This window comes from Lates calcarifer, linkage group LG13 (genome assembly GCF_001640805.2).
Source record: "Lates calcarifer isolate ASB-BC8 linkage group LG13, TLL_Latcal_v3, whole genome shotgun sequence".
Taxonomy (NCBI): Eukaryota; Metazoa; Chordata; class Actinopteri; family Centropomidae; genus Lates; species Lates calcarifer.
Window position 1 is genome coordinate 24,212,828 of NC_066845.1, and position 25,607 is coordinate 24,238,434.

Here is a 25,607-nt window from a genome sequence, read left to right on the forward strand (position 1 = left end):
ATATTGTTAAGGCTAACATCAGTACGACATATCTGAGACAAGTTAGTGTGAGAGGTGATTGTCCCTCATACATGAGTGTATAATGCAAAACAGGTGCTGTTTTACACATTTACAACCTAGAGCATGTCAGCATTTCCATGTTTTCCACCCTTGTGCATCAAGTTTTATTTGTGGAAAAAGAAGGCAGCAGTGTTGAAACAGAATAAAAGCTACGTCTTCATTTCACAAATCCTCAGGTTTACTTCAAATTCAATTTCAAAAACATAAAGCCTATTCAGTATTTGGCTTGATTTTCCCTTTCAAGGAGGCTTCGAGAGGTATTTGCTTCAGCTTGTTGATGTTTTGTAGTTTGAAATGTGTTCTGTGGTATGTGACTATCTGATGCTGCTGCTTTGATAATGATGTCTTTCCACAGGGTTTTATTTTGGGCCAGCTCATGCCTTTCATGTGAAATTATTCCTGGAAGTGAAAATCCACCTCCTCCTTTTTCTCTGAAATTCTTCAAAACATTTGCTGACATTTCAAAATGGGCAAAATCTCATGAATTGCATGTTTATCATCAAGCAATTCAACGAAATACCTTATGGTTATCATTTAAACTGGCTGAGCTGAGATATTTCAGTCAGGATAAATTCATGTTGTGTTTGAGGTTAGCTCCAATGAATGTGTCTTATTAAAAGAGGATGCTTGAGATGCATTGACGTACATGCAGAAGTAGTTTTCGTGTTTCTGTTACTGTCATGTTACTTTTATGCTGTTGCTCTAAAATGGCTGACTGTGAGTAAACAGTGATTTACTGAGCTTTAATGAAAAGTCTGGACATAGTTAGTCCAGTTCATTCATTTGCAGTGGAATCCGACACTAAACTATGAGCAACATGTCTGAAAATCAGAATTAAATACAGCTATTATCCCTATTATCCCTGTCTTTGTATATTATTTCAGATTGTTCTTAAATATTATAAATGTCACATTCAGCAGCTGTGGATGGCCTGGAAAAGATATTAAGTCAGTAAAATGCCCATGGAGAGAGAAAACACACTGTTTACTGGGTTTAGTCCTGCATCCCTCCCTACTGTCCATTTTGGGTATTACATGCGTGGCAGACTCCTCTCCTCCTCCACAGATAAGGTAAGAAATATGATGAAATAAATGTGATAAGTTCCTTAGATCTTAACTCACTGTTTCTGTATGTTTTTTCCCTACTGTTCCCACTACTTAAGCTCATTATTTGTATCATTATGTACCCTGCACTTTCATTCATCCTTTGCATTATCATTTATTATTTGCACCTCCCATTGTTTTACATCTTATCAATACTTTTTTCTGTTCATTTATTTAGTATGAGACAAAACCAGCGCTAAGAGTCCTCCTTAAATGACACAAAAAGATAGATAGATAGATTATTGGACAATAATTATAATCAAAGCAGTCACACCAGTCAACAAAAATAAATAAATACAACTAAACATATTATGCTAAAATAGAAGGACTAAATTTCTGTATTCATCTTTGTGATTTATGATTTTTTATAGAAGCCTTGGTTGTATTTGTTGTTTCATGTTAAATAAAGTTTAAAAACAGCTGGCAGATTGGTGTTATTACGACTACCTGCCATTGAAATGTGTTAGTTAAGAGTGTTTAGTTGTCTATAAATATGTGGCATAAATGTCTCAAACATTTTATCCTCATTAAAATGTAATGCTATTGTTTTCCGGCAAGCTGCGCCATTTCCCAACGTTCAGTGTCCTGTTAATGTAAATAGTTCATCAGAGAGTCTTAAACATAGAGAGGCACAAGTGTTCCGGCTCCGTGTGTCGCAGTGAATCATGGGAGCATTCAGGTGATTAGCCGCGGTCATGACTCTACTACTAGCGTCTCATCTCCGCTCACGTGCATTGTGTCTGGTTGTGTAAAGGGATTGCTGGAACGCTGACACAGCGCACAAACTCTCGCGAAATTAGCAACAGATTTGACCAAAAATGCTAATACCTAGCTGTTTCCGGGTCAGGGGGAGGCCGTGGAGGACAGGACGAAAGGCGGAGTGATCACAGGAGAGATCTGGGACTAAACGGATTGTTTTGTCAAGCACGGCGGCGCACGGCTAACCGCAGCTAGCTTAACTGTCCGCTGACCCGACAGACCACCCGCTGGTCACATGAAGTGAATTTGATCGGGGAGGAGGAGGAGGTGGAGGAGGATGGCGGAGCGGGATATGCCACCGGGAGATCTGCCTCTGCAGTCATCCTCAGAGGTTTCTGAAAGTTCTGGGAGGCAAAATTCCTCGGATGAAAACGGACACGCCGACAGCCCGGACGAGACTCTGTCTCCGACCTCGGTGATTTACTTCAAGGAGGCGTTAAACTCCTCCAACTTGAGGTTTGGGAAGACTGGGTCGCTGTCACCCACTTCGCTCCGACAGTATGACTTCCAGATTGAAAGGATCGAGTCGAAACGAAGAAGTAAGTGCTAACAAACTTTGAAAAGTCCCGAGCTAGCAAACACCACCCTCTTTTATAAGCTTTATTGTACAAAAAACACCACCTGCGCCTCCTGTTAGCGCAGCTAGCTAGCTAGTGTAGTTAGCTAACTTTGGTTTGTCCCTGAACAAACAACTTCCCTCCTACCTGCTCGTGACTCCTGAAGACTGTCACTGACTCAGCCAAGGTTAGGAAAGTCATAAACAACATAAACATGTCAATTAATCATTATTCTCATCAGTAATTTTAGGTGGCTTGTTAATCAGATGACACAGTTAATGTAAACAAGGTGTGTGGTTCATAAACTCCTCAGTTTGTGTTGGATTTCTTACCGAGTTGTGTTGTTTTTACAGCTCTGATTAATCACTTTGTAACGCTGCTGTTTGCTGTTGTATAAATTTAACGGTGGATTGGTCACAGCTGTGCTCAAAGCTCTCTCTGTCTGTGTGTTGAGTTTGTCACCCACATTTCGGATGAACTCACTTATAACAACTATTCTTTCTTTTTTTAAATAAATAAAGAGGATTATGTCCCAGTCACTCACACTTAACATTGCTTTCACATCTCCATTGGATGATCATAAGAGGATGTATGCACTGACTGTCTCTGCCATGTATCATAAGTAAAAGCAAACCACAGATTCATGCATGAGCAGGTCAGTAATGAGAGTTTCCTGCAGAGCTGCAACAATCACTTCATTAATCAAACTACTGAAGCAGCTGTTCTGATAATTAATTAATGATTTCAGTCATTTTTCAAGCAAAAATAGCTCTGGTTGCAGCTTCTCCAGTGTGATTGTGTCTCTGTTTTATCAATGCAAACAGAATATTTTCACTATTTTCTGATATTTTATCGACAAAACGATGAATCCATTACTCGAGGAAATAGTTAATCAGTAATTAAATAATCCTTAGTTGTAGCCCTGTCCTTGTCTGTGCCACTGTCAGTGTTACATCAAAGCTTCGAGGACTGACCATGATATTTGTAAAATGAGACTGGATATTATCTGGAACTAAAACCGTGTCCTCTTAACTGGTCACTCGGTTTTCAGCTGAGTTAGATTTAGATTAGTCTTTTTATTCTTTCCTTCACTCATGACTATCTCTGCCAAAGAGGTGATATTTTTACCCGTGTCTGTTTGTTTATTTGTCAGCAGGATTATGCTAAAAGTACTGAACAGATCCTCAGCAGACTTAGTGAAGGGATGGGACTCTGGTTAGGGAGGAACTCATTACATTTTTTTGAGGATCTGGTCACAGGAGTGGATTCAGGAATTTTTTTTTATCACTGTCCTTAACATTGCGAGATCAGGCATCTACTCAGGAAATGATGTTTGGATCTCGATGCGAAACACTAGACATATTTATGGTGTTGAGGTCCATGAGGTTGTACAGATCCAGATGATAATCCAGACCTGGTGGAGGAGAAAGTTTCACAGACGTGAACAGGGTTGTTTGGCCTTAGCAGAGGTTTGTGCTCCACTGATTTTAATTAACACTGTGGATCATTTATGTTTTGTTTTGTGACTGAGATACATAATAAGCAGGACATTTTCAGTGTGAAAATAAACTCACAGATACAGATATGTCTGCTAATATCATCCAAATTATTACTTGGGCCCATTTATTGGTTTTGCTTTGCTTGATTATTGATCATGGAAACAGTTAACTCATGAAATGTGGGGGGAGAGTAAGGGGGTGTCATGTAACAGAGCTTGAACTAAGGATGCTGTGATTACACGGCCAGATGGTTTTTAAGGCTGATAGCTTCTTGTAGCTGTGTTATCAGAGCACTGAATGCTCTATTCATCTGTTCATTTGACCACAGCTACAAAGGTCGTAATGTGGGTTCAGTATTTTTCCTCAGATTTGACGTGTGTGTATTTACAGAGGATGATATTTATGTTTGAGAGTGAGGCTTTCATTTTGTCCACATGCACCAGATCTGCAGAAACTCCACCAGTGCATCACGTTGCTTTCCTCAGTGGAAATTAAAACAACACTCTAATCATTTACATCCAGGTCATCTGGCCTCATTACCCGTGTCGCTCGCTGCTGTCTGTGTTCTGCTGCAGCCAGTTCAGTGATTGCGTTGCCAAATAACAGGCCTGTGTGTCGGGTCAGGGGACGCTGTTGATGCTTGTGAGACAGATGAGTCCTCTGCTGCATCATTAGCATCGGCTGGGTACTCAGGGGACCCCCACCCCCCCTCTCACCCCCCACCCCCACCGTATTTTTACGCATGCACCATCTGCTCACGTGACCGTGTGTTGCTGTACCCAGCACTAACTGTCAGCCATCTTGGTCGACACCCACCCAGTGCATTCACTGCGGTGCACAGGCAGTCCAATCAGAGTGAGCCGGTGTTGAGCTGACCGGAGGAGGGCTGTGATTTTCAGCACGGTGCTCTCTTGCATTTTAAATTCCCCAGTCTGCACAAAAGGGATAACAAGAGGAGGTTGAAGAGGAGGAGGAGGTGGAGGAGGAGAAGGCAGGGCAGCCTCTCTCTCTCTCTTTCAAGACAGCAGCGTAATTCACTCAGTTGTAGCCAGGAGGAGAGGAGGATGCAGGCGTAAAGAGGAGGAAAAGCAGCACCCTTTCCAAACACCTGCTGAAAGCTGCTGTGCTGTGGGCCTCCCCCCGTCTTGGCCGGTTCTCCCTTTTGTTTTGATGCTCTTTTCATCCTCTCTGGCTTCCTCCTCTCTCTTTCTTTTTTTTTTTTATTACTGGGGCCTTCACTGGCTTCTGGAACAAAAGCCACTACGCCTTTTTCCCTCGGTGGTGTTGGTTTAGCCTCACATCAGCTGAGTCATCATGTCTGATCTGACGCCTCAGAGCGAAACCCCAACTCCCACCACCGACAAGATCACCCAGGCCGCCCGGGAGACCATTTATCTCTGCAACTTTCGCGTGTCTGTCGACGGCGAGTGGCTCTGCCTCCGCGAGCTCAATGACATCTCCCTCACGCCGGACCCCGAGCCGGCCCATGAAGGTAACAGACAGATTTCAGCTCAGCGTCCGAGGACACGTCTCTGTTAGTTAGGGCGTGGTGGTACACAAGGTTCCCCAGACGCTGCACGTTTTCACACAGTGAGCTGTGTCATGATGGGGGTTTTTTTTTGGAGGGGGGGACGGGCTGATATCCCTGAGAGTCACAGCAGGATGACGCTGCTTGTAAATAAGCCAGGGATGGGCAACCAGGAAGTGCAGCTTGTTTTGTCATCAGGATGATTTAGACAACAGGTATTTGATGGTGTCTGTTTTCATTTCGCTGTGGCAGCAGAAACAGGTTTGCGTGTTGTTTATTTACACATTTTTCATTGAGAATAAACAAGACGAGATGCAGCTGAATCCAGATACTTAAATCTGGCTGTGAGCACAGACCTTCCTTTAAACAGATAAGAGTTTGCTGCAGTATAAACTGTGTTTGTTTGGTTTTGAAATTGACGGAGAGCACGGGATCTGCTGTACATCATGACTTCCTCATCTCTCACCACGCCTTCTCAGGCAGGTCCACAGTCCTCTGAAGGGACGGAGGCAGTTCAGACTTTTCCTCGGCCACTTGGCAAATTCAACACTGCAGCAGTTTAACCTTCAGCTCTGGAGATGATTTACGGTCCAGCTGAATGTAATGATATCACAGAAACATTTGGAGGATTAAGTCTCTCATGTTGTGAGCTGATATTTTTTATTTCACTGCAATATTACCTCATGTCTGGTTTCCGCCGGTGGAGTTTTATCTGTTAAATTATGAGGCTCAGGTTTACATAACATGCAACATTTCTTTAATTCACTCTTCACTTGTTTCTTTTTGTGCAGCAGGGGAATTCCTGGATGATTGAGACGACTGTTTTAACTCAAGTGACTCTTCTGTTGAAAGAGGAAATGCAAACAAAAGCTTTATTTAAATCAGGCAGGATAGTTGTTGGTGTTACAGTAACATGCTCTGTGTTGTGCTGAATATTAAATCATGTTGGATAACTCTGAGGTTTATGTAGATCTGGAAAATCTTGTTTTTAGCATCTGAGACACTTAAAATATTTTTTTAATTACTGATGCAGTTAGACTTGAGGTGTCTAAACAGAGTAGAAAAAAGACAGAAAAAACAGCTCTGATGCAGATTTACATCAATAATGTATCAAATTAATCAGCTAATTACCTTTTGTTTGCAGCCAGTTTGTGTTAAAAGTCAGATCTTCATGTTTTATACTAAAATCAAACCACAGACTGAATGAATGTTTAATAATGTGAACAGATGCTGAAGGACAGTATAGCCCTGCATCCTCGACTAAAAGCCTCTCAGTGTCTGTTATGTACTTACATTAATAATGGATCAGACAGACACATACAGATGATCATACCAAGAATTAAGTGCCAGCTGTATTAGATTTGGCTAATTTAACTGTTTTCTCTTTAATATCTTGACATTAAAATGTTAAAAATCCTACATATGATTTTATAGTATTAAAGAAAATACAGGACTTAATCGAAATATATTTGTTTTTCCTTCAGTTCAGCTCCTGACTCATTCCTGCTCATTGTCTGTGTCATTACAACGACGACTTAAACAACCTGTTCCCTGTTTTTTTTCCTTCCTGTTTTTTTTTTTTTTAGATCCCAAGGATCCCATTGCAATCGAGAGGCTTAACTTGATGAACATGGCCAAACTGAGCATCAAGGGCCTGATCGAGTCGGCTCTCAACCTCGGACGCACACTTGACTCTGACTATGCACCTCTCCAGCAGTTCTTTGTCGTGATGGAGCACTGTCTGAAACATGGCTTGAAAAGTACGTGATGATTAAAACCTGTCTTCACTCAAGTTTTGTTTTTGTCTTTCCTGTCCACTAGAATACTTCCTGGTTAGTTTTTCTGCCGTTTCTTTAAGTCCACAGTGATGAGTCAGTGACCCAGATTCCTTAGAATAAAATATCTCAACCAACGCTGTCTCTCAACCATCAGCTAAGAAGACTTTCCTGGGCCAGAACAAGTCGTTCTGGGGGGCGTTGGAGCTGGTTGAGAAGCTGACGCCTGAGGCAGGAGAGATCACTGCCAGTGTAAAAGACCTGCCTGGCCTCAAGTAAGACTGTTATATCATTTCTCTAAAGAAGGCAGACAGAGTTCTCCCTTCAAAGCTTAAGATTTTAATGATAGTATCAATTTGTTTTATAAAATTTGTGCACAAAGCAGCGTCATGTTCTGGTAAGAGCTCCTTAACAAGTTGCCACTGAATTTTTTTTTAGTTTTGTGTTTCACTTGTGAAGTTTCAAGTGTATTTATATCCAACTTCCCTGTGTGATCACTCAGAACTCCCCTGGGACGAGGGCGTGCCTGGTTACGACTGGCCCTGATGCAGAAGAAGCTCTCTGACTACATGAAGACCATCATCAACAGAAAGGACCTGCTCAGGTGTGTTTGTAAAACATCTGTGATTATATTTCTCTTTTCACCAAGAAGTGTTGTGGCACATGATGCACATTTAGAGCAGCAGAAACAAGACAGGGTTTCTGCAGGTCTAGAAAAGTCTTAGAAAGCTTTAGAGGAGATTAAAAAGCCTTAAAGGATTGTGTGACTTTCAGTGGTGGAAGAATCATTCAGATCATTTACTTAACTAAACAACAACTACACACAATAACACAAAAAAACAGCAGCTCCCATGATCTGCAGGGTTAAATCAGTGGAGTCTGGCAGTGATATATAGAGATGTTTCTGGTTAAACAAAAAGGATCCTACTCTTTAATAAAAAGTTCTCTCTCTGTAGGAATCCTGTTCATAATGTCAGACACTTAAAATGTTGGATTACACTGCAGCAGCTGTTTACAGTGGCCAGAGACACTGTTCTTGCTCAATACTGCACCAATTCCAAAGGTGTTTGTCCTTATCAATCATTTACACCCAAAAACATGTGACTTTCATTGGTGGAAAAAGTTTTCAGATCTTCTACTTAAGTTAAAAAAACAATAACACACAACAACAGAAACAAACTGTCCAATCGAGGCAGCTGGATTACAGAAGCTCCTGTGATCTGTGATGTTAAATAGCTGTTTTTGTCAATGGAGTCTGGCAGTGATATATAGTGATGTTTCCGTTCTTGCTCAGTAATGCATTGATCACCAAAGATTTTTGTCCCTATCAATCATTTACACCCAGAAACATGAGAAAATAAAGTTCATGGGTCATAAATATTCTTTTCCTGCCTGTCATAGACAGTAACATTAGTTCTAATTTATTTGTAATTTAAAGATGTTACCAGTTTAAAATGGTCAAGTCAAGACTTTAGAACTTATTGTTATGCACAGCTGGGAATTACTGACAAAAATGTAATAATGATGTCAATAAATAACTCCTGAAACAACTGGTGTGACCGTGAAAAGGGTATTTCATTGTGTTGTAAGTCTTCAGTTTAATGGTGAACCCTGCAAAACCATCTGTCTGATCCGACAGTATTTTAACTCCTCTCCTCTCCGCAGTGAGTTCTACGAGCCGAATGCGTTGATGATGGAGGAGGAGGGAGCCGTCATCGCCGGGCTGCTCGTCGGACTAAATGTCATCGATGCCAATCTGTGCATGAAGGGAGAGGACCTGGACTCACAGGTTGTTATTCTGCTTTCACTTTCAACTTCCACCTCGACACGCAAGAAAGAGCAAAATCAAAAACAGGCTCATTTTGATTTGTGGTCACAGGAAGGACGGTGCTGTAATGTTTAATAAATATACCAGAGGCTGTAAGTGAGACAGTGCAGGAGTTTTTTCACTTATGCAGATTTTGACATTCAAATGTTTGTATTTTTTAATAAGAAGAAACTAAAGTAATAGAGTGGTGCAGGAATGAGTCCTAAAACCAGGAAGTAAGTTAGCATGTTAGCACTTCCTGATCCCTCGTCCCAGAGTCAGTGTGTTTCTGGTTAAATGCTTGAAATAAGGTCTGTGGTTTTAACACAAGCTCAAAACATTTTCATGGTTTATTCTCCAACATAAAATGGGTCAGTAAATCCCCCACTCCTGATGTTTGAAGCCTTTACGTGTCTTAAAAAAGGCGGTTGCTAACGAGTGTCTAAATGAGACTACAGAGGATGTTGGGGACGTTAACATGAAAACCCATCTACTCACCAGTCCACCTTTACAGCCTCGTTGTGTTTCTACTCACGCTCTTTCAAACTCTCACTAACTTTCTAAGAAGAAAGGCTTTTGTAGAAGAGCTCAGAGCTAAATGAAATGACCAGTTGGAAGCTTAGTGGTGGAGACGTTGACGTCATGTGACCGTGGTGTAGTTGGTTTATAGCCTAGCATTAGCTTCTTACTTCTGGAGGTTGTGTTTAGGCTTCAAACATCAGAACAGTGGTGTCACTTGTACAGATCATATTGCTGAACAAAACATTTAAGTATCATAAACTCTTGTTAGTCACAGTTTATTTTCTGAAATAATCCAAAACCCAATAAAAAAATCCCATTAGCTTTTTGTCGAGGGAACCAGGGCGATGCTAACCTGGACTACAAAAATAGGAGGTATTTAAGTAACTAATGAGGCAAAGATTTCAGACCACTCTGTCTTTGTAAACATTAAAATTCTCCACAGTGCAGTTTTAAAACAGGGAAACTGTTTCCTCAAAAACCTCAGGAATCTCTGCCTCACGCTCTGTTAGTCGTCAGTTTGGGATTGAGCCCAGAGTCACTGGGAGGATGGGCAGGTCGCCAGGTTGTCATCAGCTTTTTAAATCAGTGTTATCTTTAAGTACAATGAAGTGAAACCTCTCCTGTTACAACCTCTTGTTAATTTGAGGCTCCACCGACTGCTTAAGATATGTAGTTAACCTGAATGCATCTTAAAAAGTACTTCAACATGATGCGTTTCAGTGAACACATAATCAAGCATCTGTCAGGACCACAGCTGTGGCGTGGTCTCTGTTCTGTCATTGATTCTCTGTTTCTGATTAAATTACCTCCACAGGTCGGGGTGATTGATTTCTCAATGTACCTCAAAGATGGCGGACACAGTAGTAAGAGTGCAGAGGGGTGAGTGCTGCTTCCTGATCGTTAACCAGAGCGATTTTCATCTGTCAAAGCTGGGCCTGGAGTAGAGCTGTGTTTCATCCTGTCAGCTTTACTTTTAGCTCTGATCTTGAACTCTATGACTGGTGGTTTGTTTTGTCTTGTGTCAGACATTTGGTCGCTTATTGTCTTGATGTTAAGACATAGACAAGGTAGATTAGAGTTGATCCTAAGGCAGCGCACAGATGAGTAAAAAAATTAAAAACGGTTAAAAAGGACAATCAGCAGGTATCAGTTATCAGTTAAACTGAATTGTTTGGTCTTCAGGACACTAGAAAACTGTTTTTAAAACTACAATATAAAGATATTAGACAAGATATTCACTTAATAAAAGACAATACAGCAACTCCACCAGCTTTCTACCCTTAAAAACAAATCTGAATATCCAATAACTGCAGTATTTATTTATATATTTTTGTCTTTTTTGTAAAATAATTTTTTTTTAATCTTCTTCTTTTCTTATTTGTGAATTTAAAACTACAAAGTACAAAAAAGGCTGTGTCTGCATATGTTAAATCACTTTTATGCATGTAGTGTTTATCTTGTGTTTATCACCAATAAAAAAAAGACAAAGAAAAACAGAAAATTCTCACATTTAAAGAGCTGATGCCATTTTTGCTTTAAAACTGACTTAAACAACAATTTTCTACTGATCAAATAAGCGACTAATTGTTGCAGCTCTACAGCTACGAGACAAGATTTACTGGTGATTTAAAAAATACTAAATTAAAAACCTACTTGTTTTCCTTTGCTGTTGTTACTCTCGTTGGATTGCTGCACCAGCACCTTCTGCTGAATCCTTTTGTTTGAAATATGGATCTAAATATTACTTTTAATATAAATCTAAAACCCAGATTATTTTCTGTGTTATTTTCATTCTGATGCTGATATTCGTATGAAACTCATCATGAAAGTGACAGAAAATATTACTCAGTATTCAGCAGGCTGCAGTAATTCAACTTGATGTGGCTAACGGCTAACTACATGTTTTCATCTTTCTCTCTCTGCTCCTTCAGTGACGGTCAGATCACAGCGATTCTCGATCAGAAGAATTACGTGGAGGAGCTGAACAGACATTTAAGGTTTGTCGATCGTAACTGCTTCACTCTCATGTTCAGCTGCTCGTTGAGCTCGATGACTGACGCGATGTTTCTGTCTGTTTATAGTGCATCAGTAAATAACCTCCAGGCCAAGGTGGACGCTCTGGAAAAGTCCAACACAAAGCTAACAGAAGAGGTGGGTTGTGTGTTTTATCTCTGCACAAATACCTTTTCTTAAAGATGTCTGCTTCAGCTGCACAACTGCTGGTTTGTTTACTTTGGTCTCCACAGCTTGCAGTGGCAAATAACCGGATCATCACCTTACAAGAGGACGTGGAGAGAGTAAAAGAGGAGAGCTCATATCAGATGGAGTCCAGGAAGGTGAACAGATTCTTTTGTCCTCCTTCAAATTAAGATAAATTATCACACAAGGATGCGATCAAAAAGTTCTGAGACTGCATTTTTAACAAGCAAAAATCATACCTGATTTAAATTTGGCCGTCATCCCCTTCAAATTCGTCACCTCGTGCAGCAATACACCGCTCCCAACGCTCCTACCACAGCTTGAATTGTCCCTGAACGCCTCACTCTGTAAGCACCATCTATGACCGTCACTTTGGCGAGGAGGATGAAGTCTCAGGGAGACATATCTGCCGAGTAGGGCAGGTGGGGAGCGACGATTAAGTCGGTGCAGCCAAAATATCACAACCCGCCATATTCCAGGTTGTTGGTGTTGAATGTCCTGCCTCAGATGCCTTTGAATGGTGTAGTAGAACTCAGCGTTGACAGTCGAGACAAATTCACGGCGCACAATCCCACGAATGTCAAAGGTTTTTCTGGGTCATAGCTACCAGTGATGATCCTCGACATCCAGGGCCTGTTAACAGACATACTGATGCACAGAATTATATTTTTAGCTCAATGAAACATTAGGAAAATCCTTAAAAAGAAACTTGTATGGACATATTTTCCTTTTGACTACCCATGTTTTGATCGGAAAAGCACTGATTTATTCACTGAGTCTAAGATGGAAAGTCCAAAGCCATCATCAGTTATCAACAAGCTTATAACAAACTTAATATTGTTGTGATGATCTTTGATTTGTGTACATTGTCAAACAATCTCAGAGGCATGTTTTAATGGACTGGTGAAGATCTTCATCAGGGACGACTCAGGACTAAGCAATATTAAAAAATAGGGGAGGATGTTTGTGGCTCTGAAGCTAAATATCTATACAACATACAGTACACCTGTAGTGAGAGAAAAATGCTGCTTTTTGTCTTATTATATACGTTCCTGTTGTCTTCAGGCATTAAGAAGCGACTCAGCAGCAGACGGACAAGCGCTGGGTGAAACACGCAAGCAGCTCAAAGAGGAAACCCTGCTTCGATTGGTGCGTTTAAGGCTCTGAGTGACGTCTGTTTAGTTTTGTGTAACTCTGTTTAGACCTTGATGCTGTCGTGGAAATATAAGTGTATAAGTGTGTGTGGTTGAATAACTGAGTTAAAGCTGATTGTCTGCGCAGGACGTGGAGAAGGAGCTGGAGGTGCAGATCGGGATGAAGCAGGAGATGGAGCTGTCGATGAAGATGCTGGAGAAAGACATCTGTGAGAAGCAGGATGCTCTGGTGGAGCTCAGACAGCAGCTGGAAGACCTTCGTGCCATCAACCAGCAACTTAGCCACAAGTCACAGGTAAACCTTTCTGATCCGGTAACTTCACCAGACTCACCTAAACCAAGCAACTTACACTCCCCAATGGCAGGGGCCTCCTCCAGCAGGACAGTGCTCGACAAAGAACCCAAGTTGTTGACCCAGTCTACCAGATCCCCAATCTGGGAGTTTGGAGAGTGCAGGTCAACACCTTGGGCTTTTTGTCGTGTTCCTTGAGACATTTCTGAGCAGTTTTTGTGGTGTGGTGGTTTTGTCCTGCTGGAGGAGGCGCCTGCCATGACGGGAGAGGAGGTGCTTGGTTTACAAGAATGTTTAGGTGTCAGAGTAACATCCAGATGAATGAAGGACCCAAGGTCGTGTTCTAACGAGAAGATCAAGGTGGTCAGTGGTTTTAATGCTGTGGCTGATCAGTGTATTATTTTTTTTAGCTGTTATTTGCACAGAAAGTAACTGGTTGTTTGTTTCTAAAAAGCCACTGTTGTGTGCCTGTAGATTATGACCGGACAAGATAAACATTCAGAAAATATCCAGAAGAATTTTCATGAACTTGTAGATTGAGTCACTGACAACAACAACAACAAAAAACAAAACCTGGATTTGTGTAGAGACTGTGGATTATTGTGATCAACTTGAGGAAGGACTAACGTGCCTCCTCTTCCTCAGAGCGCAGATGCCAGCTCTAAACAGAAGAGCGAAGTCATCGCTCGCCTGGAGGAGAAAATAAACCAGATGACGGGGACTGTAAAACAGCTGGAGACCAGGTGAGGACAGTTTAACACAGACACAAGTGGTGTTTTGAATAATTGTCACAGTAGATAGATTTGTAATGGTATCACTTACCGACTACCTGTTTGTCGTTTTTCTCCTTCACTTTCATTTCCCATTATTTTCTCCATCACTTTATTTATCCCTCTTGTAAAATCAGTGAGAAACACATGGTGAAGCAGGCCAGACACCTGAACTCAGCAGCGGGGAAGCTGCTCCAGCTGCAGCAGTAGTTGAGCGTCTCCACTCCTGCCTGCTTTCATAAAACCTAAAATACAAACATACAACCCTGCCTAATATAGACATAACCGAACTAGGATGTTATCTTTTTCTGTACGATGATGCTCCTTTGTTGTTGAAAAATAAAAACCATCTTCCCAAACAACCTCCTGCAGTGGCTCTCCAGCATCAGCTTTGAGTAGTGTGGACTGAATCGATCCTTTTAGCAGCCCCTCAATCCTTGTGTTCTCTGACAGATGTGTTCGCCACGTCAGATTTATACTTTTCTTTGGTAGCCATTTCTTAAAAGATACCCCATTAATGCTTTTTGGCAAAGGCGAGACGAGTAGCTGGCGTCTGAAAGTCCGCTGTGGACAGCTTTAAGATTTGATGGATTGATGGCGATTCATGTGCCAATGGACACATCCTGGATATTTGGGCGGTAGTGGACTTTGCTGTGATGTTATTTGGAAGAATTCAACCACTTACCGGAGACTGTGCTTGAATATTTTCAACCAACAAAGACCGACAGAATTAAAAAAAAAAGAAAAAAGAATCTGAGCTGATGTTTAGGGACTGATATCCGAGAAGTTTGTTGTCATTTGGTGATCCACATTCGAGTGTCGAAAGGCCAGAACAGGAGCGAGATAAAGTACGACGAAAAAGGGCAAAATTAATTTATTAATTTTGGATTGTATGTGAACATAACATTGGTGTAAACTGTAGTAATCATTAGGCTAATAAAACAATGAACAAAAACAGCCTGCTTCATCGTCTTTGGCTGAAGTTTTCTTCACTTTCAGTCTTTAAATCTTCTCATCGTGTTTCAGTTGTGTTTTAATTTTAGTTTTAGAAGACACCTCCTTCTTTCCAACCATGTTTTTTTTCATTAAGTTTTCATTTTTATCATAAGTTTGTGTTATAACCCGCTCACCCTAAACCAGATGCAAACAGGCTGAGAGGGAGAGGGATCTGGCTTTAGAGGCAAACCGGCTCTTCAAACAGGAGTTTGGAGACAAAATCGAGAGTCTGCAGGTGGAGGTGGAGCAGCTGAGGAGACACAGGTACAGTCTGAGAAGAATGGGAACAGTTCCTTCATTACCACTGGGGTTTATTTAGAGTCTGTACTCTCTTAATCTGGTAATTTATATAAACTGTATCATATACAAGCACTTTATTTCGTCACTTATAAGCACATACATGTGCAAACTAATAAAACGTACATTTTTGACTGATTTATTTGAGTAGAACTTTGATTCATTCATTCATTGAATGAACTGCATTTAGGCTCCCTTTTTTAAGCTAACCCGCAAATTTCCAATTAATTTCAAGTTTCCAACTTTGAAAATTCCCATAATTTCGCAACCCTATTTGTGGCTGAGCGCCACAGACGAGGAAGAGAAGTCAAAGTGTTGAAAGACAAAACTAAACGTTGGTTTCAGTGTTTTCATGGGATTTGGGTTTTGTAAATAAAGCCACACCATGCTTTTTTAAAACCACGTTTCAGGTCTTCAGGCCTACATTTCCCACCTGCAGATCCCATGTCACAAATGTAAAAAATACACCAGAGGCTGCTGATTTTCTAGGTGATGGTGATGAATCATTAGAAAAAAATCTAGTGATGTGAACTCTGAATGTCTAGTATGAATGTCTGCCTCTAATAAATCTGTGTTCCTCGCTCTGTCCTTGGTAAATGTTGTCGTTTCAGGTCTAATCTGGAGCAGGAGCTAAGAAAAGAGCGAGAGCGAAGGAGCGATCATCATCTCAACGTCGCGTCCAGACAGTCCGGAACTCCTCGCAGGGAGAGGAGGCTCCCGGAGAACGTCCCAAAAGTAAGTCAGCATGGTCACATTTAGGCCAAACTGAAGAACAGTCGAGAAGCTGAGCTGTTAGTGTGTGTCTGTCCGACAGAATCTCCCAGAATCCCCGTCGGTCAAAAGGGAGATCGAGCAGTTACACAGTGGACAGGAGGATAAAACCAGTCTGAGCTCCAGCTTGTACGTACAGAGTCTACAGTTTTAGAAAAATCGCCAGTGTCATGGGAAAAATATTGACTTTTTTTCCTTTCTCCTCTTTTAAGGTCTTTGTCACATCATGAGGACGAGCAGGTGAGGACTTTACCTTTTAAAATAGACAGATACTTGTAATAACAATCTGAGCCTGTTGGATTATATAACAAACAAACTACTAACAACAATGCCAAACTACGCTGTGATCGTTTTATTTTCTGCAGGACGAGTCATTTGTGGAGATCAGTCAGCCTATCATGTGTACGATGTGTGAACAGGACGACTCTCTCCTCAAGACAAAGGTAACAAGGATTTCTCACCAGGAGTTTACAACGTCTAGGATATTTAAATAACTTATGGTGATCCAGTCTCTGTTAAAAAAACTCAGCTTTTAAACTATCTGTGACGTTAAAATCCTGTTTTTTCTTTGTGCAGAAACAGTGTAAGAACTGCAGCGGTGTTTTCTGCGAGAGCTGCGTGTCCAAGGAGCTGCCGTTACCTTCCTCCATCCTCCCAGAGACGGTGTGCACTGCCTGCTACACCCAGTTACTCCAGCAATACGCTTCGACGCCGACATGAACCGACTCGGACACGACGACCGGACACACAGAAACCAGAGGCATTGATTTGTAAAACTGGCACTGCAAAAATGCACTTTCTGACCTCGTGGCTTGAAACGTCATGAACAATCTGAGTCCTGAATTCTGTCGGATATTTTAATTAGTTTTACGTCGGCAGTGTCCAGATGTGCAGGTTTTTATTTGAGTCAAATACTGCTGTAGTCGTAAACCCTCCTTTTCTCTCTGAGAGTGTGCTGAGCTGCTGTGGTATTTTCTCCTCAATAGAAACCTGCACTTACGCAGCTGGAAATGGACATTATTGACGTAAAAAAACGAGGAATCATCTCATTCATTTAAAAACTGACTTTCCACTGTGTCCACTAAGTGGATTATTGATTAAAAAAGGTCAACTGACGATATTTTTAACCACAGTTTTAAAAGATAAAGAAGGAAAAACTGGATTTTTCATCACAGAATTAAATCATATACAAATTAGAATATGAAGTTTGTGGCAATTAATTAAATTTCTCATCACTGTACACAGATGCAGCATGAATTTTCACACTTATGTGCTCAAATTAGCACCAGATTCAGGGGAAATACTGAGACCAAATACAGTGATATTTTGGAGACGACTGTTTGTGAAAAGCTTTTTACACAATATGGAAAATGTTTATTTCATTTAAAAAGTTGTAAAACTGGAGCAAAATTTAAGACCAGGCAAAGACAAAACATTTAAGTTGTATCACAATGATGTTATAACCAAAATATGACGCCAGATTATATATAAATATATACAGAATATTATATATCTAGTCTCTTATCACAATATCGATGTGTTCAGGCTGTAGAGGTGTCAAAGGAAAAGTTAAACAGTTGGGAAATGTGTTTGTTTTCTTTCTTGCAGAGTTAGACAAGAAGATTGATACAAGCTACTGTCAGGAGACGATTAGCTTAGCTTATCTTAGCTTAGCTTAGCTTAGCTTGGTTGAACAGTTAGGAAACCCTTTCTTGCCAAGAGTTAGACAAGAAGATTGATACCTAGTTTAGCTTAGCTCAGCGTAAAGACTGTAAACAGGGGAGAGCAGCTAGCCTGATTCAAAACCTGCCCAACAGCACCTCTAAAACTCACTGATAACGCTTTGATTCATAAGTGTAAAAACGGCAGATTAACGGAGATTCTGTGCGGGATTCTTCCTTGACTGGGAGCAATAACATCCCTAAACTAGCATCAAGAATTTGTCATTAACTCGTAAATTCATGCACATATTAAACAAACAAGATATAAAGTGTTAATAAGTGAGCTTTGGAGGGGCTTATAGGTATATTTTTTAACTTTAGGCTAGCTGTTTACCCCTGTTTACAGTCTTATAAGATAAACAGCTTAGCTTAGTTTAGCTTGGCAAGAAAGCAAATAAATAATCTCCCAAAATGTCTGACTTTTCCTTCAAGTTCTGAAAGCTGAATATTGTGGGTGTATTATTTCTTTACTGTTGCTGGCATTAACAAAACAGCTAAAAATGACTTCAGAGTGTTAGTTTATCTTAAAACACTGCGGCATTTAGATTCTAGTCTGGATAGATAATTACATTTTTTCTGAGTGTCTTTAACACATTACAGCACTTTTACATGCATGGCTCTCTGCCTGGATGGTTTGAAGTGGACATATCAGTGCATCTGTATAACAGCTGTTTTTATGTTTTGTTGGTTTGTATGAAGAAGAATTAGACGCTAAGCAAAACCAGTTAAATCCTTTAGTCTTTTTAAGCTAATTAACGTGAGATGGAAATGCTTCTTAGATTAACAATAAACTTTTAGTAAATTTTACCTGTGTACAGCTCTGGATTATTATCTTAACCTGTATTTAATCTTTAAATCCTCCTGCCTGTAAAAAATTCAACTATTTTGACAAAATGAAATGAAGACAGGTCAGGTGTTTTTTTGACACCAGGAATGCTTATTGTTTGTTTATTGATAACCACATGAGACTGGAAAATAAATACAACAGTCCTGTGTTTGGCATCTACGTGTCGTCATTCACCTGTGAGAGAAAATAAAAACATGTTAAATCACATCTGGAGCAAGGGGAATCAAAAGAGGAAAACTCAGATGTGATTTAAATTCACGTGTTACAGCTTAAAAAACCAGTAACCCCACTGAACTGTGAAGAGATGCAGATTTCTGTCTCCTTCATACCTTTAGCTTTCAGTTGTGGGTCTGTAGAGTGTATTTTTTTATTGATTTCTGGATCTAATTCAGTGTTTCTCACCTCCTGTCACAGTCTGGTATAGAGTTCAGGAATAACTCGATGTATCTCTCTCCTGAAAAACACAGAAGGTTCAAGTGTTTATTATATATAATCCTTATACAGTGACACATTTAACAGCAATATTGTAATTAGGTTGTAATATAATACAGACAAGAACGACTGGGTGTTAGAGGGGAAATAATACCCTGCTCTAGAGATCTGGTGACAGTAAATATTAACTATTAAATCCATATTTTTTGTTGAATGTCTCTTTGATTTTCAGTTTTAACTTGAAATGAAAACACAGTAAATATGCTGTAAACCACCCAGACTGCATTTCTCAACCAAGGCTGCACAACTTTATTTAAAGAAACTGGATCTGCATCTAAACTGACATGGTTAGAGACAAAGATATATTTTTGAGGAGTGAGTAACATGATACAGAAGCTGCTGGAACACCTCTGCCCCGATCTGTCAGTTTGTAATGTAATCTTCCGGGCTTAGGTTATTATTATAAGTGTCTGACAACATCATGGATAGAATTCCTGAAGAGACAGAGCTTCTTATTAAAGAGTAACCAGAAACATATCACTACCAAACTCCATTGACAAAAACTGTGATTTTTCAAAGCAGAACACAGCAGCTGCTGGAAAACTGCTGCCTCCATCTGTTAGATTGTTTGTGTTATTGTGTGGTATTTTTGTTTACTTCACTGAAAGTGACACAACAACACAAACAAACTAACAGATTGAGGCAGCAACTCTTGAGATTTGCTCGGCTAAATCGCTGTTTTTGTCAATGGAGTCTGGTGGCGATGTATAGTGCTGTTTCTGGTTTAACAAAAAGTATCTTACTCTTTCTTATCAGTTATTTCCACCTCAAAAACCATGGGAAAATAAGTCTCAGGTTCCAAAATATCTGAATGTCTCACCTATGTACATTCTGTCTTTAGACATGGCGGCTAAGGCGTCCTGGTGGCAGCTGAAGTAAACATCAGCCTCGCCGCTCGGCCTCCCACTGGGACCGTATTCAATCAGGATTCTTGAGACAACTAGAGGAGAGAAGAACTGCAGCAGACACACAAATGAACATTAGCAAATCATGTCCAACTGTCTTCTAATGCAACACAACAACCAGCTTCAACATCCGACTGTGTTTATTATCTGTATTCTTACCCTCACAATGTCCTCTGCAGACACCTGGAAAGGAAGACCTCTCATGTGGATGTGAGAAAGCGGCACAACTGAGCCCAGAGAGGATCCTGATGGAGCAGATAAAGGTCAGGTTAAACCATTTTTACCTAAATCTTGTGTCTTCAACCAAAAAGAATTTTAAAATTGTTGTGTTTTGTGTTGCAAGAAGATGCCGATCTCCACAGTTTACATTAATTACCATGTGATAATGTGCAGAAAGTGATGAAGAAATTAAATGTGTTACTGATTCTGCACCAAAGTCCCTCCAAGAAAGTAAAAAAAACAGTTAAACAAGAGTCATTTTCAGTCTGATTATTCAGTTTTTTTTAAAGCCACAAATTATAACTTTTCTGAGCAACAGCGCCCTCTGCAGCCCTGAGTGGTAATTCATTCTGTGGTTTTAATATGCAGAGAACAAAGCCTATCAATCGCTTGACCTGAGCACTGATTGTGTAGTCCCACTCACTGAACTGAAACACAACCAAATATACATATATATTACCCATGATTCTCTACTTCAAGAGCAGGAAGTTCTGTCGCTGTGACAAACGCACCAAACTACATTTATAATTCTTGATATTTTAAAGTTTCCTGGCTGGATATCAGAGATGAACGCTGGTTTTTAATGACTTCTATTTTAACTGATCTACAGTTCAGCATTACTCTTGAACTCACTGGGTCTGATTTCAGCAGTTTAAGCTGCTGACTATCAATCAGTTAGAGGGAGATTGTATCTGCTCACCAAAGTTACACAGAGCAAGAACAGGTGTTCAGGATGTCCACCAAAATGATTGTGAAGCTGTTATTTTAAGGTAAAATAGTTATATCATGTTGCTTTAAATAAACATTACGTTGTTTTGAGTGGACGGAGCTAAAAACTTAACGAGCTCTAAACTCCTCTCACCAGTATTGAAGTTGGTCTGTGAGGCAGGAATCATCCTGTTGGCTGACTGAAGGCTGGTCTGAGGAAAAGCTGGACTCTGCCTCCTCCTCTTACTGGAGTGAATCTCCATGGTTGTGCTGGGAAACACCTCAATGTATCTGCAAATATTGAGCAGCAAATTGACAAATATGAGAAGGAGAAGAGATGCTGGTAAAATCAACATCAGGCCTGTTTCCTACCGGTTTCCTATGACGTCTCTGTCTCTCTGCAGAGCTTCGTCTGTCGCTTCCTGGGAGGAAAACTGCACATAAGCCTCCCCAGAGTTTCTTCCTTTGTGGTCTCTGACAATGGTGATCCCATTCTCCAGTAGATCCAGACCTGCAAATTAAAGAAAGATTGTAGCTCTTGTTAAAGCAGTGGTATCCAGTCAAAGTTCAGAGGCATAACGACACATATCTGCTGTTCCCTCTACATGTGGAGGTGAGGGAAGTTTGAGGTGGTTTACCTGAAAAGAACTGGGCGATGTCGACCTCGGTGCAAGAGAAGGGGAGGCCTCTGAGCCGCACCACCCAGTTAGTTTTGGGAGCCTGGTCGGCTGGAGCCTGGATGGCTTTCTTCAGGATGATTTCGGCGTCTTTGTTCGTCACTTCAAACACTGTAAACACGCGCACAGCAGGACAGATAGGTTTGCCCTTTAATTACTGTACATTCATTGTTCTGTTGTGTCTGCCACTGCTGACGCCCACTTTAGAAATGTTAAAGAAACTGCATCTTAACCTTTTTAAGTGATACTTTCGGTGTGTTTTGGTCTGAACTGGACTCTTCATACAACCATGTCAAATTATACCTTGTCTGAAAGCTCTAACTCTGAATTCTACATGTGCAAAAGCATTTTATTGATTTGATTTGACTGCATTTGGGTGTCAGACGATAGCGGGTGCTGATGGAAGAGACCAGCATCATTCTTTTATGTATAAGGCTTAACTTACACACTGCTTTCCTAACTTTATACAACAAGATGTAACAAATATACATACATATATAACTTTCCTAAATTGTTAAAAAAAATATATATATAAATACAGAGGTCCATTACTTTGAAATACCACTCCTTATTTCAATACAATAGCTCCAACATTACCACTATTTAAGCCTCATATAAAGAAACATCTGTGCTGTGGTTAATGTGCTCAGCGTAAGTGTTCATGTGCTACTTGTTTGTGTTTTATGTCAGTTTCATGCACGACTATTTGTTGCTGTCTAAAGTGTTATCTTAAGGAGAAAAGTATTCAGTACTAGAACAAATAAATCCTAGAGGGGAGTTTTTATATTTTATATTATTAAATTAAAATAATATAAAATTATTAACCTGCTGCAACTGCACTGACTCTGTACAAATATTACCTGAACTGTTTGACAAAGAGAGAGGATTTCTAAAGAAGTCTGACAAACTGATTCACAGTTTTATCTTCATTTTAAAAAATAAACAAAAACCAAAGCAAAACGGTCGTGACGTCAAATAAAGCTTCCAGCTGTATTTAAGCGTTCAACAAAGAGGCGAACCTTCGATGTATCGTGGGCCGAGGTACTGTCGGTGCTTCTCCAGAGCTTTGCTGACGTCCTCCTCGTGCTCTACCTCTATGAAGGCTTGTCCCGACGGCCTCCCCATTTTGTCCACGGTGAGGTGGATCCCGTTCACCCCGTTACAGATCCTGCACTCTGTACTCACAAAACAATATGTCAGGACAAGAGGCTTAGACACAGTGTATTGTTTAGGTAACTTTTCTTTAACTGAATGGCAGACTCACTTCTCTGTGCAAGTGACAATAAAGCTTTTGACTAGAAATAAACATTTTTGTTGATGATTAAGCAGCTAAAGAGTTACGACAAAGACAAGTTGTGAGGCAAGATATTTTACAGATGAACAATAAATGGATAGAATTGACATTTCTGCCCATCAATCTATATATTATGGCACTGAATAATGGCCAGAAAACGGATTTTACAGATAATTATGATGTCACAGTTGAGCTGACCTTTGACTTTTTGGATATAAAATGTCATCACTTCATCATTTTATTCTTTTAAACCTTTGTAGGAAATAATTGGCGTATGAACTCCTCCAAAAATGTGTGGTTCTGTGTGGTCACAGTGACCTTGACCTTTGACCTGAGTGAACATCTGTGCCAAACCTGAATCAGGTCTCTTGAGGTGTTCTCTCATTCATGAGAATGGGACGGCCACCAGAGCGGAGGCATTAAACCTTTATAAAATCGATAATGTTGGCTGGCTGCCATTTTGTTTGAGCTTCTGGAGTGAAAATCCAAAATCTCACCTGAGAAGAAATGCAGGAGATTATCAGCCGAGCATGACCACGGGAGGCCTTTCACCTGCACGATATACACCTCCTTCTTCTCTGGTTCTGAAACGGTCTGGTAGGCCGGCAGCGGTGGGTATTCATCCTCATAAGGCGCCTGGAAGACAAGGTGTCAAATGTGACTATTTAGCTGCAAATACAGCCTCTATTTAGAACACTTAAAACACCTTGTTGATGAAAGAGGTCAGAGGAGCTTGGCCAGGCTGGTTGGAGCTGACAAAGAGGGTACAGTTACTCAGATAACCACTCGGTGTAACTGTAGGGAGCAGGAACACATCTCAGAATAAACAACTTGTCAAATCTTGAAGCTACAACAGCAGAGGACCAAGTCGGTCCCCAAAATCTAAGGCTGGAAGAACTAGCCTGAGAATGTTTAGTATCTCTGTGTCAGCGCTGCAGTTTGATCTGTGATGACATGCCTCCTGCTGTTTCCACAATCCTGCTCAATGTTTGAGTGGTTAATAGTTTTGTTAATCTTGTTACTATTGCTGTTGCTGCTTTTAATAGCCATCATTATCCTTAATAATATTACGTACATCTCTGTATAGATTCTGTATCATACTATGCCCCACCCCCGTCTTAATCCAACCGGTCGAGGCAGATGGCCGCCCCAACCGAGTCCGGTTCTGCTCGAGGTTTCTGCCTCTTAAAAGGAAGTTTTTCCTTTTTCCACTGTGGCGATTGTTAGGTCTCTCTGTAAATTTAGTATTATAAAGAGTACGGTCTAGACCTGCTATATATGAAACGCGCCTTCAGATAACTGCGCTATATAAATAAAATTAACTAGACTTTGACGATCAGTAATTTGAGTTTTCAACGTGACTAATAACTTCAGTTATCAGATAAATGTAATGGAGTAAAAAGTACAATCTGTATCTGAACCGTAGAGAAGCACAAGTGTACTCAAGTAGAGTACAAGTACCTCTGAACGTTACTTTAGTACTTTAGTTGACTCACCTTGGTACAGAGGCCGTACTGACTGGTTTTCACCGCGGACTGCAGCTGACAGAGTCTCTGTAAACAGCCTGTCCCCCGGGTCGTTGATGTCCATGTTCGCTGCTGGATGAAGCCGCAGCGGGTACCTGACAGCACGCCGCGTCTTGTTGTGACGCCTGTCGGTAACGTTGCCTGTCTGACTGCGACACACCGCTGCAGCAGGAACAACAGAGACCTACAGTTACCGGACATTTTGGGTAAGCTAACACATCAGCGCAGCGGCGTCTGGAGCTGAAATAAATAAATATCTGGACGGTTTAAGGTTTGTGTTTTCTCTGAGTTTAGCCAGTTCTTTTAGCTGGCTGCCGGTTTAGCATGAGGTCGGGAAGCTGTCTGGCTCACGTGGGTCAGTCAAGGGCAGAGTTTTAACGGAACTGCGAAGTTAGCAACGGTATGCTACACATCCGGTTTTTACTTTTCAAAATAAAGGTCGAAACATTAACTACAAAGCTAATAAATACTGTAGTGCGTTGTTTTTATTTTAATTATGTAACATCTACTTGTTTTATTCTGTTATAAACAACATATATTCATAAAATAAAACAATAAAAAAAGAAAATAGAAAAAGAAACATATTTTATATTTATTTATTTATTTTAATCAAGGGCCAATTACTGCCTGTTAAATTTATCTCAAGATCTTCATCAGCCAATTAGGCTCAGTCAGTGAGGATAAAAGACATGTAATTAAAAACAAACATATAAAATAAACAACAAAATATATAAATCATTATTAATTGAGTCAAAAAAGTTTTTTAGTAATATATTTATAGTTGTTTAACCTCTTGCAGATAAAGTAAATCACTACTTGTGATTTTGTTAACAATTAAGCACAAATATAGCAGTCGAACTAAAATAAATAAATAAATAAAATAATTAAATAAACTTTAAACTTTATGTTTGCATATCTGCTGTTATTTACTTATACATCAACTTTTAAGAATCATCCAAGCAAAAGTGTTTAGTTTGCATTATTGTTATTGTTGTTGTCATTATTTTTCTTGTTATCAGTTGTTACATGTATAGATCACCTATATATATAAAGTTTAATTCAAATAATCTGCCCACATCAGAAAACGCTAATTAGCTATAAACAGAAAAAAGGTGAATGAAAACATCCT

General features: G+C 40.2%; 2 protein-coding genes across 6 annotated transcripts; one reads left to right on the forward strand and one right to left on the reverse strand.

The window, feature by feature from the left end:
- Window positions 1-1,891: 1,891 nt before the first annotated feature.
- rufy3 (RUN and FYVE domain containing 3) lies at window positions 1,892-18,812 on the forward strand. 5 transcript variants are annotated; one of them, XM_018688474.2, is made up of 18 exons: window positions 1,892-2,461; window positions 7,093-7,266; window positions 7,439-7,556; window positions 7,784-7,885; window positions 8,947-9,070; window positions 10,425-10,489; window positions 11,542-11,607; window positions 11,692-11,761; window positions 11,857-11,946; window positions 12,875-12,958; window positions 13,091-13,258; window positions 13,901-13,998; window positions 15,166-15,285; window positions 15,930-16,053; window positions 16,115-16,218; window positions 16,302-16,329; window positions 16,455-16,532; window positions 16,666-18,812. In XM_018688474.2, exons 1-18 carry the CDS (start codon window positions 2,200-2,202, stop codon window positions 16,807-16,809), a joined length of 2,019 nt encoding a protein of 672 aa, XP_018543990.1. In that variant the 5' UTR covers window positions 1,892-2,199; the 3' UTR covers window positions 16,810-18,812. The 5 variants fall into 5 exon arrangements, with proteins under 5 accessions (XP_018543990.1, XP_018543991.1, XP_018543994.1 ...); XM_018688475.2 differs by having other exon boundaries at window positions 1,893-2,461; window positions 16,133-16,218; XM_018688476.2 differs by lacking the exon at window positions 1,892-2,461 and adding an exon at window positions 4,788-5,470.
- On the reverse strand, window positions 18,725-24,856 carry grsf1 (G-rich RNA sequence binding factor 1). Its single transcript, XM_018688481.2, has 10 exons — window positions 24,449-24,856; window positions 23,450-23,588; window positions 22,678-22,833; window positions 21,620-21,769; window positions 21,354-21,492; window positions 21,136-21,272; window positions 20,214-20,299; window positions 19,970-20,105; window positions 19,060-19,111; window positions 18,725-18,831 (listed from the first exon to the last, which is right to left on the reverse strand). Exons 1-10 carry the CDS (start codon window positions 24,677-24,679, stop codon window positions 18,828-18,830), a joined length of 1,230 nt encoding a protein of 409 aa, XP_018543997.1. The 5' UTR covers window positions 24,680-24,856; the 3' UTR covers window positions 18,725-18,827.
- Window positions 24,857-25,607: the final 751 nt, after the last annotated feature.

What these genes read in the sequence shown, in the direction of transcription:
- rufy3 (XM_018688474.2), top strand. Translation starts at nt 2,200, where the DNA reads ATGGCGGAGCGGGATATGCCACCGGGAGATCTGCCTCTGCAGTCATCC. An exon ending in AGGAAACCCTGCTTCGATTG is followed by an intron (nt 12,959 to 13,090) that starts GTGCGTTTAAGG and finishes TTGTCTGCGCAG; the next exon opens with GACGTGGAGAAGGAGCTGGA. An exon ending in TCCCGGAGAACGTCCCAAAA is followed by an intron (nt 16,054 to 16,114) that starts GTAAGTCAGCAT and finishes CTGAGCTGTTAG; the next exon opens with TGTGTGTCTGTCCGACAGAA.
- grsf1 (XM_018688481.2), bottom strand. Translation starts at nt 24,679, where the DNA reads ATGTCCGGTAACTGTAGGTCTCTGTTGTTCCTGCTGCAGCGGTGTGTC. An exon ending in AGAGACGTCATAGGAAACCG is followed by an intron (nt 21,273 to 21,353) that starts GTAGGAAACAGG and finishes CAATATTTGCAG; the next exon opens with ATACATTGAGGTGTTTCCCA. An exon ending in CTGCAGAGGACATTGTGAGG is followed by an intron (nt 20,106 to 20,213) that starts GTAAGAATACAG and finishes TGTCTGCTGCAG; the next exon opens with TTCTTCTCTCCTCTAGTTGT.